The sequence below is a fragment of the Myxine glutinosa genome, chromosome 12 (assembly GCF_964187855.1).
Source record: "Myxine glutinosa chromosome 12, kmMyxGlut1.1, whole genome shotgun sequence".
In the NCBI taxonomy this organism is placed as follows: domain Eukaryota; kingdom Metazoa; phylum Chordata; class Myxini; order Myxiniformes; family Myxinidae; genus Myxine; species Myxine glutinosa.
This window is the reverse complement of record NC_136272.1, coordinates 16,155,696-16,168,567: the sequence shown is the minus strand read 5'-3', so window position 1 is coordinate 16,168,567 and position 12,872 is coordinate 16,155,696. Positions and strand designations below refer to the sequence as shown.

Here is a 12,872-nt window from a genome sequence, read left to right as displayed (position 1 = left end):
TCTGCTTCAAGGCCTGCTCTTTCAGGACAAAATATACCAGGCTTTACAGGCCTACTCAAAAACTGGGAGGAAGAACTTTTACATTTGTATTCACAGGCGCAAACACCTGTGGTCAATTAGTGATTCATTGACTGCAGCTGCCATCATGTGTGAGAGTTATGATTGGCACGGAGTTTACAACTATGGCTGGAGTGTAAGTAACATCACTTCCTCATGGTTAAAATAAAGTGTGTAAAGGGTTGTATTCAATCTGCTCAGTTCAATTCCATGTTAGATTCTGTAATAATGCCAAATAGAAACTCCTGGAACTGGAACGATTATTTCCTGGACATCAAAATCAATAAAACTCCAGAAACAATCAGCGCAACATCCTTTACTTTCAGGGAGTGACACTTCCAGAGATTATAACGTGAAAATTTCCATACTTTTCTTTTGCATGCATAAGTGAGGGTTTTCCTAAATCAATTTTAATGTAGCAAAATGCACCCATGCAGAAACAATCAAGCCACCCTAAAAGTTGCCTGTCCAGTGCTAAAGGCTGAAAATAAATAAATAATAATAATAATCCTTTCTCTGAAACCGCTTCACTGATCAATGTGAAATCTGTCATGGCTGGTAAAAATGTGATACTTGAAAATTGATAATAATTATTTATAATCCTGTTCATCAATGTAATCGCTTCCCTACGCCCCCAGTGGTGTTTATAATAGCGGACATGGATTTGTCCTCGCATTAGAGGAAGACCCTCTCGTGTTCAGGCCGTTGGTGCTCCTATGGTTAGCAGCGAGTGCCCCGGAAGCATTAACGGAAAGAGAGTGGCGATTCTTTGTGTGGGAAAATTACACACCTGGTCAGGGTCGCAGAGTCGAATTACACACAACCCAGATAGCTCGGATGGCAGAGCTCTGGTACGGTTCACTAGAGGACCTGGGTTCGATTCCTGGTCTGGGCAATTTTCCCACATATATTGATTTAATTATTTATAATCCGAATCATGAATGTGATAATAATAATGCTGGTAGAGCTGCTGTGTGTTCCCATAGATTTAGGGCAGGAATTTGGAATTTGATTTGGGCTGCCAGCAATAACTCGTCTATCGGCGAAGACACTGGTGCGATCGCTAACTTACACCCGCTTCTTCTTCTTCTTTTGTGTGGTATCCACCAGATAATGCTAGGAAAGGTAACACCCGGTTTAACCTCTATCTTCGAGATGCTCTGCCCAGGAAGCACCAAGCCACCACTTTATAATAGGGTCAGGAAGCAAACGCAGACTAGACAGCTCAAAGGTAAGTCCACATACCTATACACCATAAGGTTGCAGGATGTTCAAGTCCAAAAATGTCCTGGCTACCTCATCTTTAGTTTTAAAGCAAAATAAAATTCGAATTTCAATAACGACGCATTACGAGATCTTATTATAATCAGGTTATTCATTTTACATCCTGTTGCAAAAATAAAGGTGTAAATTCAACTTCTGCGAATTCCTCAGTAACGTGTGCGCAAGTGACCAAGTCCGATGTAAAAGAATGGTCGAAATGCTTATGCGAGGTCACGTGCTTCACAGGAAATCGTGGACAAGACACCACTGCCTCTGCATACATTTATGGGACATTTGTGAAGGAGAAGAGCACATATCTAGTCATTATCGGTCCTTTAAACTTACATTTTGCTTCATTAAAGCAGTTCACCTTAGAACTGGCCTAAAGGTATGCACATGCACCTCTGAGCTGTAAACAGGTGTTGGTGTTTTTTTTTAAGATAAGTGGTGTTTCACACGCAGGGTGATTCATCAATGGGTGTGCCGTCCTTCGGGAGGACGTTAAAATAGGTGTCCTGTCTGCTAGCATTGGTTGGTGGATACTAAAGATCCCACGGTGTCCTTCACGAAGTGTAGAAGAGCTATCTCCTGCACCCTCAGTTGAACGTGCATTGAAATGGCGACTCATCCAGGATGGTAACCCTTGCCAAAGAAAGCTTTGGCAGAAACGATGCTCTGTAAAGAGCAAGGTGCACAAGACAAGACAAGTGTGCTTTGTATAAAAAAACACCAGTTTTCCAGAACATTCTACGGACACCATTTTGTTACCAGAGCTATTTTTTTAGGAATGCATACCCAACAATCACGATGATGAAGTCCAGCAGGTTCCAGCCATTGCGAATGTAGGAACTGGGGTGCATGACCAAGCCATCGGCAATTATTTTCAGGAAGGTCTCCACCGTGAAGATGATTAGGAACGCGTACTCCACCTTTTCCTGGTAGATGCACCAAACAAGCAAAGGTTAAGATCTTAAGCAGCAATTTCAAAAATACAAGATACAAGATGGATGTAAATTTATCCCGTCGTGCTCGTGTTAAAACGCCATATAAACAATGGGGGCTCAAGATCTGTCTGCATCTCTGTCTCTGTAACTTAATGGACAAAGATGAAGTACAATTGGGACCCGAGATGGCATCACAACCTGGTAGTTCCTTTCTTTCTGGGTGTAGCTTTGGTGGTAAGCTTGATTTTGGGAGGTTCCAGAAGTAACACCTTCAAAGCAATCCCTCTAAAACAATATTCCAGTGTTTTTTAAAATCAAAATTGAGTAAAGGTTATTGGGGCACCTTCTATGGATACAGTACAATCATATTATATGGAGGGCAAGGACATTAGTAGACAATTATCACATCATTACAGAATAAGAGGGTCATCAGAAAACATGTCACCTCTTAGTGTGTGTGTGTGTGTGTGTGTGTGTGTGTGTGTGTGTGTGTGTATGTGTGTGTGTGTGTGTGTGTGTGTGTGTGTGTGTGTGTGTGTGTGTGTGTGTGTGTGTGTGTGTGTGTGTGTGTGTATGCATCTGTATTATAAAACAGGAGTGTCTGGCCATCTGTCCGTCCGTCCGTCTGTCTGTCTGTCCGTCCCTAAACTACTCCCTCAGTTTTGGGGCTAGCTACACCAAACCTTTTGTGGAACGTGCTGGGGTCCCAGCGGATGTTGTAAGGTATAGTCAGGGCCCTTAGGGATATTTTGGGGCCGTTTGGTTCAAATTCTTCCAAAAGCACCAAATTTGGCCCAGATGTTGCCCATGCCATACTCTTTCGATTTTTGACGGGCGCCAAGACGGGCGCCCCCCCCCCGGGGGGGCCCATATTGGCGAAATACTAAATGGCCGCCAACCGGATTAGAGGAAAATCAGTTAAATAACCAAAAGGGTTGGAATCATGTACGATACCACTTTTCAGGGGTTTTCGAGGTCGAGGAATCCAATTATGATGTTATTTTGATGATTCGAGGTCAAGGTCAACCCTCAAGGTCATCTTAAAGGTCATTTTTGAGTCAAACATGTCGGTTTTTGAGTTTTTTTGTCAAGATTTACGCGAGGTTCACCATTTTATGTTTCTGGGTTGGGTAATCGAACTCTGACCTTATTTTTGACAATTAGAGGAAATATTTACATGTCTATTTCCTAATTTTCAGGCATATGCAGTTCATCAGTCTAATTACAAAGGTAGGGATTTTGATGTTTTATGAACTGTATGCCATATCCTTGTGTTTAATTTTTGTGCGATCATGATCCGGGTTCATGTATACATGATTGTATACATGTCATAAATATGACGTCATAGGTCACGTGACCTGGCGGCCATATTGGATTTTATGAAAACCTTAAAAATGGATCCCTGCCTTCATTTTTCGATCGATTCATTTTGAACTTTGACCACTTATAGTACGCCATGTGATTGGATGCATATCCTAATTATGACGTCATAGGTCAGGTGACATGGCGGGATGGACCGGTATGGTCCCCGGATCATACCGCCCTTGGCGCCCGTCAAAAATTGAAAGAGTATGGCATGGGCAACATCTGCGCCAAATTTGATGCTTTTGGAAGAATTTGAACCAGAATATCCCTAAGGGCCCTGACTAGTAGGTGGGAGGTTTCATAAATTCCTCAATACAATTATTATTTTGACTTTCGATCCGTACGAAGTTTTTCGTATCTGCCATTTCTCACCGGCAGATTAATCTGTGCTGATTATCACGTGAGAACAAACTCTTATATTTGTTTATTTCACGAGTATTTGTAACATTGTATGTTGTTATATAAATGGTACAGCATTAATTTGTGATTGAAATGATGCTGTTTGGAATAAAAATATAGAGATCGAGTTTCAACGAGAATGAGGAAATGATGTGAGGGTTTCCACCCGTGACATTCACGGATTCAGCATTTGCCGTTTCACCATTGACATCACAGAAATATTACCCACCTTACTTCTGTTGGGGTTAGCTGCAGTAAGTGTTTTGCCCCAGTCCTTCACGAACCAGCTGTCCATGCCCGACATTCGATTGAAGGTGTCACAGGAATGTGGAATTTATTGGTGCAAGCTTTGTTTTCTGAGATTATGGCCTCCATCATATGCGTAGCATGGGTACATCGCTAGTATATGCATATACATATTGTCTTGTTCACAGGATGGTTAACACCACCCAGTGAATGGATGGACTGAAAAAGGCTTTATCTCCGAGGGATTCCGAATTATGGCGATTATTATTATGGTGCACAGGCTGAGGAGAATCACAAGGATATTATCTTTTTTTTAAACCAAACAGGTTCATTCCCAAAACACAACCAGAGAAAATGAATTCACTAATAACTATATACATTGAGGTAAAGAGGTAAAATAAATCATATAAAAACTAAGGCTCCTCTCTCTCCAGTCACAAGCACAGACGGGGCGAGGGAAACGACTGGGCGACTTATCTCTGGTGGCAGCGGGGGAAGGGAGGAGTTGGGCACAGAGCAGGCGATGGGCAGGATAATGAGGAGGCAGCAGGCAGACGAAAAGGTGAGGAGACAAAGCAGGACAATCAACAGGCAAAGGAGGGAGGATGAGAACAGCATCAGGGCCAAGGCAGGCAGGCAGGATGACCTCCTTAAAGCTCTCCTCCTTCGTAGCACTTTCAAAGCATTCCACTCACGTTTGGCGTATCGTGAGTTTATTGCTTTGAGAGCATTAGAGAATGATGGTACCATCATATGTATTGTTCATTTGATGAAAGTGATATTTTCATTGTACTTTCTTTAATAGTATTGTTATTGTGTATGTGAGAGATCTTAATACAATTACTTGTTTTGTTCTCCACAATTGCATTGGTGTGGTTTTACCATGGTTTCTTAAAACACTCAAAATCAATAATCTTTCTGCCGCGTTCCCTCTCGAGACTCGGAAGTGCATCCTAACCAGGGTTTGGGGAGGTAACACGTAATAATACATATATATTGTAACGAATTTGGGAAACCGTGCACTGTGTGTGTAATTCATTGTAAATATACCCCCATTGTAAATAATGTAATGATTCCTGTAAATACCTCCATTTGTGTAAAGGTCAAAGGTTGTCCCTTTAGCTAGTCCATCACATACATGTAGAAAATCATAGGCCCTTCTAAATAATTATATCTTTATTATGTGTTCCAGTTTAAGGCTCTGTTTTCCATTAGTTGACTCTGCATTGCACCAAATCAAATAAGGTAGATCCCCTCTCAATTGCCCAAAACCTCCATTGCCGATTGTATTGCCAACTGCATTATTGCCAACTGCATTTGCCTCCATTACGGCATGGTCACTCGGAGAAGAAGGGTGTGGCCCCACCTCGTCATCAGAAGGAGGAGTGAGCCAGCCCCCGATCAACCAACCAAGCATGAGGGGTTTTGCCTGAGAGGGCGGAGGAAAGAAACTTCGAGGAGGTTCAAGAAGATTCTAGGGTGTGGCCTATAAAACCCGTTGCCTCAGCCCCCACCGAGAGAGATGCGTAAGAGTTCAGTTGAGGAGGAGTTGAATTGCGCTGAACCAAGTCAGGCTTGCGGTTCTGCCGAGAGAGAGACGACGCTGTCCAGCCCCTGCGCGCACGCAGCTTTGACGCACAGCTTTGATGCGCAGCTTTGACGCGCTGCTACGCGGGAACCAGTTTGCGGTGGAATCGGTGGCCGTCCACTTCCAGCCCCGACGTCCCGTGCGGGATCAAGCTCCAGCCTGCGTCCAGCTGAACCTTCCTCTCCTTCCAACCATCGATCCCTGGCATCCATCTTCCCCAGTCGTGTGAGTCTGCTCGTCGTCTGTCCTCTGTGTTGTCTGGGCTTTTAAGTAAGTTTGTATAAGTATAAGTTGCTCTGTGTCCATCTTTCCCTGTAAATTACATTTCTTATCTTTTCTTCTCTTTGATTGTGGTTGTGTAAATAATTAATAAATCTCTGTTCTTCCTACCTTTGTCTTCTTCTTCTTCCTCGTCCGATCGTCCTTGTCTTTTCCATCATTGAACACCTGTGGCACGATTTGGCCAACGCTCAGGATCGGGTTAGTCTTTGGTTAATGGTTCGAACCGCGGGCTGCTAAAACCGCTCGGCAAATAACATCTTGCCCGTGGTCTCGAGCGGAGTTACCCACCTGCCTTGTGAAGGGATTGCCAGAGGTGTACGGGAATCCCTTGACCAATCACTTCGGGCAATCCCACCACACAAGGGAGCAGGGTAGCTTCAGGATCGGAGACGGCCGGCTTAACAGGACAAGGGGATTAACCCCCCCCTTGCTAACGGGAGAGCCGTCCCCCGTTTCCGTAACAATATATATATATATATATATATATATATATATATATATATATATATATATATATATATATATATATATATATATAAATATATATATATATATATATATATATATATGTATATGTATATATATATTATATATATATATATATTATATATATATATTATATATATATATTATATATATATATTATATATATATATTATATATATATATTATATATATATTGTTACGGACACGGTTTTTGGATGTTATTTTACCGAGCGGTGGGGTATTTAACCGCGTCCGAACAGTTACTCCCCGATTAGAACCCGATTCCACCCGAACGTTGACTAATCGCGCTACAGATATTCAATTGGGAAACCTCTAAAGCGACCGAAAGAGAAGAAGAGAGAAGAAAGACAGAGTTTGGAGGAAGAACAGATTTATTATACACACACAAGCAATATTTTTGAGCGACCAATATTATTTACAGCAATAGATGGAAAAGAGCAGTCACACAGTGCATTGTTAACTTATTCTATTTCATTTACTTAATCCCCAAGACAAACGAGTAGGACAGGACGTTCACACTCACACGGTGGATATTGCAGGCAGGTAATGGCTCGAGGTTGATTGCTTGAGAGGAAGGCAAGGTCGGAGGCAGCAGCTTTCAACCCCTCGCGGTTTTGGCGGGAAAACCTCCGTCGCGTATCCGCGGCCGTCACGCGCTGGCTCGGCACACCTGCTCCTCTTCCTGGGGTGGAGCCGTCTCCCTCCGTTCAGCGCGTCTCTCCAACGACAGGGGATATTGCAGGCAGGTAGGTAGGGCTTGCGGTGGATTGCGCTCCTCTTCCAGGTCATCCCCCAGCGTATCTCTCAAGGCCTCTCTCTATAAAGCAGTTCCTTACATTCGCTTTTATCACCTCCGGCGGAATTAAGCCGCCGGCTCCGAGGGCACGCCTACCGGGTCACTCACCGCGGTGTTGATTGGCTGTTAGGGCCGGTTCACTCCTGCCCTCTTCTGACGAGGTGGAGACACGCCTTTCTTCTCCAACCTTACCTCGTGGCCAATGGTGGTTGAAGAGAAAAACCGACCAAAATGCGGAAGGCAAATGGAAGGGAGGTTTTGGGGAAATTGGAAGGGCCTACGCTTATTTTGTTTGATACAATGCAAAGTCAATCTAGTGGAAAACACATACTTAGCCTACATGGAATAAGGAAATACACTATTTAAAAGATATATCGTGACCTGCGTGTATGTTCTATGAAATTAATTAGGAGGACGGCTGCGACCATTATTTACATTACCAGGATGTTACCATACCAAAACCATACTCTTCACATCCGTTACCCTTCCTCCAAAATTGTTACACTCCTCAAAACCCGTTACACTTCTCAAAACCCGTTACACTTCTCAAAATCGTTACACTGCACCCTCCTTTCTTCAGGCACGTCCTCGGGCCTACTAGACTTAACTGAGTGTGACATGTAGGTGTAATTCCCTCTACAATTAACCTGACCCTGAGTGTGACAATTTTAAAACACAAATAAGTATGTCCCCCTATTGCATTGCATCCTGTCTAACAGACTCAAGCCCACAGCTAACCGAATTACGGAATTATTCTGAAACTATACATTTACGGTGGGGAGCATTATTTACAATGACGTGATTTCTTATTTACAACGCAACCCAGGACCTGTGTGTTTTTTTCTTTTCTTTTTAGGGAACAAGAGAAAGAAATTCCTGTTGGGAGGGAGGAGACAGCACGCATTGCATCGATGCACCAGTACCAGTACCACCAAAGCACCCAAAAGCACCCAAACACCACAAAGCACCCAAAAGCACCATCCGGTGCGGTCACCATGGCTCATAATAAACACAACAAAACAACTGGTGGTGGTCTTCTCCTTGTCTGCTGGGCCGATGTTCTTCCTGACGTCTTCTGGCTTCATGCGGCCTATTTGGACATAATAAAAAGCACAACTTGTGTTCGTTTTTTATTATTATTTAGGGCCTCAGGGGCCAACTAAGGGTGGTCCACCTGTTTGGCATAGGTGCCACCTTACCGAGGTCCGCAAGCAAGATTCCCTGGCCACTATGGCCGGTCTCCAACAGAGGTGCTCTGCCCCAGAACCTGGGGTCCATCAAGTGGTACTTGGCCGCCGAACAGCGGTCCATAAAGTTGCATCAACGCAATGCGTGCTGGTTCTGGGAATCTCGGGCGCACAATGGCCACCTCACGCACGCTCCCCTCGGCACCCAATGGCGCACAGGTCATGTGGGAGACAAAAGAAAGACAATTGAGCGAGGGGTAAGGTCACAAGGGTACACGTCAAACAAGGCAATGCAAGGTGAAATGCGTACGGAGGGCGAAGTGAGAAAGCTCGTCCCTACCGTACGTCACCCCCCTGTCACCTACACTACCCTTGCTCTTACCCCATATTTACAAAATCTACCCATTTACAAATTCGTCACTACTGTCACTCTACTTCAAAATTTGCCATCATCAATTCATCATCAATCCTCAAAAGGAGGCAGAGATGGAACATCAAAGCACAATGTCACACCCACGTCATGATGCGTCTCACAATCCAAACATTTGCATCATAAAAAATAATCAAAACATGGCATGGTGTGGAGTACCTGTCACCTCAGGTGAGTGGATGCAGATGGTGTGAGGAGATCCTTCATCCTAACTATCCTCTAAATGATTTTAACACACTTTACACTACCCGGGGTCTTTCTCCGGCCAAACCATTGGCCCTCTTACACTATGGGTTCTAAAAACCAATTCCCATTGGCCAAACTGTGGTGCTCTTCAATTTGGGGTCTCACTCCCCCGATTCATCTCCCGGTGCCCTCGCACAATTTCTGGGCTGTGGCGTGTACCTCTCCCAGTGGGTCTACCCACCTGCACACCTCCACCACTGTAGTTGCCACCCGAGCTTACCTAGCTCCTCACCCTAACCTAACTACCTGGGGACAGCCCCTCTCCTGGCTCTGTCACCCCATGGTGCCCTCTGGCACTGGGCTACCCGGGTCCGTCCTCCGGATCCTCGGGCCCCATACACAACAACTACTACCGGCTCCCAGAGCCCACCTGCGGCCTCACCTGGCCGACATCCTCACAGTGGTGGAGTGCCCAAACCAACTACTCACACTAACAGGCTACACGCCCAGCCATTTCCACAACACGAATGCACCCATCCAAACATCATTCTTCCAACCGCACCACAGATGCCAATATCCAACCACAATTTACCTGTGCCCTCTACCTAACACTTACACTACACGCCCCGGGTATCCGTGATGGGGGTCCACTCTTCCCCCATTCACACCTTCGCACCATCCACTCCACTCCACAATTTCCACCATACTCACTCCACGACCATCCATTCCAATACTCCAGATATTCCACACTACCATTTATTCCACACAGCCACATACACCTGTTCTTCATTCACCTGTCGTTGCACACCTGTGCAATCATACCTGGTGCCACCTGCACCCTCCTTTCTTCCTGGACCATTTGGTCAACACAACACGCAATCACCACTACTCCCTCATACACTGCTCCACACACCTGTTCAGTTGCACACCTGTGCAATCACACCTGTTCCATTCTCACCTGTTCAATCCTCACACACACGGCATCATCTCAGCTAACTACTCCCCTCTGAAACTTGCGCTTCCCAGTCGTCCCTTTAAACTATTGCGCTCCCACGTCATTATCATCCATACTAATCTACCTGCGTCCCCACTACAGGTATCAGTCACTAACTAAACTTAACGTTACCTAATGTCAATCTCTTCTAGATCCCTATCATTATCCAAGCCCTCCCTGGCTCGGTTGTCATAGCCACCCCATAAACTATTGCGCATTTGCCCCCACCTGTGAGGGATGGTGGATTTGCCATCCCACCACATCGGGGGTCTCTCACTACCAATTTCGCTCGTCCAAATCCAACAATTCAAAAATTTTCCATTTACCGCCAATTCTATTCACTTTTCTAAATTTCGTTTTAAATCACTATCACTATCACCATCACCCGTCTACTTATTACATCCTCTCGGTGCGCCAATTCACATCTACAGCCCGGCTTCGTACAGCCGAGCAATGAACGCGGATTCTTTTGTGCTGGCGGCTGGATGCGTCCCGCATTCGGGGCCGGGGCGGGGGCTTACCCGGGCCGAGATCCCACGCATCACCTCGGCGTGGAGCCATCCAATGTCCCGATCTCGACCTGCCGGCACGTCTCAACAAAACGTGGTCGCCATAGCGACCCTTCCTATCCAGCCGCCCGCTCCGCCTTGTGGAGCCCGGACGCGGCCGCTCCACGCGAGGCCCAGCGTGGATCGCGCACGGCGGTCCTTTCGAACCCGCCGTGGCTCGGATCTCCGCTGGTTCTCGCGGCACGCGAAGCCCGGCACGCACCGAGGGCCCGATCCGGCTAAAAGTCGACCTAACCTTTAACCCGGTTACCGTCGACGCTTCACCTGCAGGCTTACATGCATACGCTACCTCTTTCTTGCTCATACATGCAGCCGTTCCCATTCTCCTCGTACCTTTCCTTACACACCCCGGTACACTCACTCCGCCCATCGACTTGGTCACACACCTGACCACCGAACACCTTGGCACACATTCGTCGCTCGCACACCTCACCAATACACCTCTTCGCGCCCCTTTCTCGGTCACCTCCTTTGTGACAATCACAGGTGTGCTCTCACCCGCACACCCAACCACGTGTCTCACTACCAATTCCAGCGTGCATTCCCACTCACGCTCTACCATTCCAGGTGTGCATCCTTCTATTCCAGGTGTACATCCTCGCTCACCTGCCACAACCAACTCACTCTCCTTTTCACTCTCAATACTCTCACCTCCATTCTTGACAGCGCACTCACCCTTACTTTCGACGGCACACTCTTTCCTCATGCACCCGTCCGTTACACACCTTTCTCGCGCATCCTCCCGCGCACACTTCTTCGTTACTTCCTCCGTAACACTCACCACAGGCATGCATTCTCCCTTACTCTTGACAGCATGCGCTTTCCCCATGCACCCGTCCGTTACACACCTTTCTCGCGCATCCTCCCGCGCACACTTCTTCGTTACTTCCTCCGTAACACTCACCACAGGCATGCATTCTCCCTTACTCTTGACAGCATGCGCTTTCCCCATGCACCCGTCCGTTACACACCTTTCTCGCGCATCCTCCCGCGCACACTTCTTCGTTACTTCCTCCGTAACACTCACCACAGGCATGCATTCTCCCTTACTCTTGACAGCATGCGCTTTCCCCATGCACCCGTCCGTTACACACCTTTCTCGCGCATCCTCCCGCGCACACTTCTTCGTTACTTCCTCCGTAACACTCACCACAGGCATGCATTCTCCCTTACTCTTGACAGCATGCACTTTCCCCATGCACCCGTCCGTTACACACCTTTCTCGCGCATCCTCCCGCGCACACTTTTTCGTTACTTCCTCCGTAACACTCACCACACCGCGCTTCCCTGTGCTCCCTCGCACACGCGCTTCGACCAACTCACTCTTGACGGTACACTCACTCCTCGGCGTGCACTTTTTCCTCACACACCCCATGGTCGGACATTCTCGCACACCTCTTTTTTCGCACACCTGTCCTGTCACACACCTCACCAACGGCCTTTCACGAACACCCGGATCCAAATCAATCCCCAAGCCGACTGAATCTCCCCTCACATCATATACATTGCCACTCACCTCCGTACTTTGTCTCCGCACCTCCTTTGCCACCTGCAAACTCTTTATTTGGTTAGTGAGCATCACATCATGAGTTGAGCACCGACCTTGCACATATTCCATTACCTCCTCCTGGATTTCTCTCTTAGTTTCTGTCCGTCCCTTCTTAATTTCACTCACCTCTTCTCCCACTTCCTCTAATTTTTGTTTAACCTCTTTTATTTCTCGGTGCGTCTCCTCAAGCTCGTCCTCTAAGGCTACCGTGACCGTCTCTATGTGCATCCTTACCTCCCGGTCCTTCGTCTCCATTATCTCTGTCACCTCCTCCACCCTCATTGTCAGTTCCTGCCGTACCATCTGACATTGCCTCTGCGTCGCTATTAATTCGTTTTTAATTTCTTTTTGTGTCGCCTTTAACCCTCCTATGATTGCTGTGTTCTTTTCCACTTGGTCCGTTAGTTCCTTTTGTCCCACTGTCAGCTGTTCTACTCCTTTCGTCAGATCTTCTATTCCCCCCTGTAACTTTGCCGTATTATTTCTCACCTCTTTCTCGATACGCTTTTC

The 12,872-nt window shown here is 46.4% G+C and overlaps 1 protein-coding gene across 1 annotated transcript in view; it reads right to left on the bottom strand.

The window, feature by feature from the left end:
- LOC137438171 (voltage-dependent L-type calcium channel subunit alpha-1D-like) overlaps window positions 1–12,872 on the bottom strand; it is a 429,914-nt gene that overhangs the window by 332,063 nt on the left and 84,979 nt on the right. Inside the window, exon 3 of the mRNA XM_078766514.1 lies at window positions 2,116–2,255. Coding sequence (XP_078622640.1) covers window positions 2,116–2,255 — 140 coding nt within the window. The remainder of the gene's footprint in view (window positions 1–2,115; window positions 2,256–12,872) is intronic.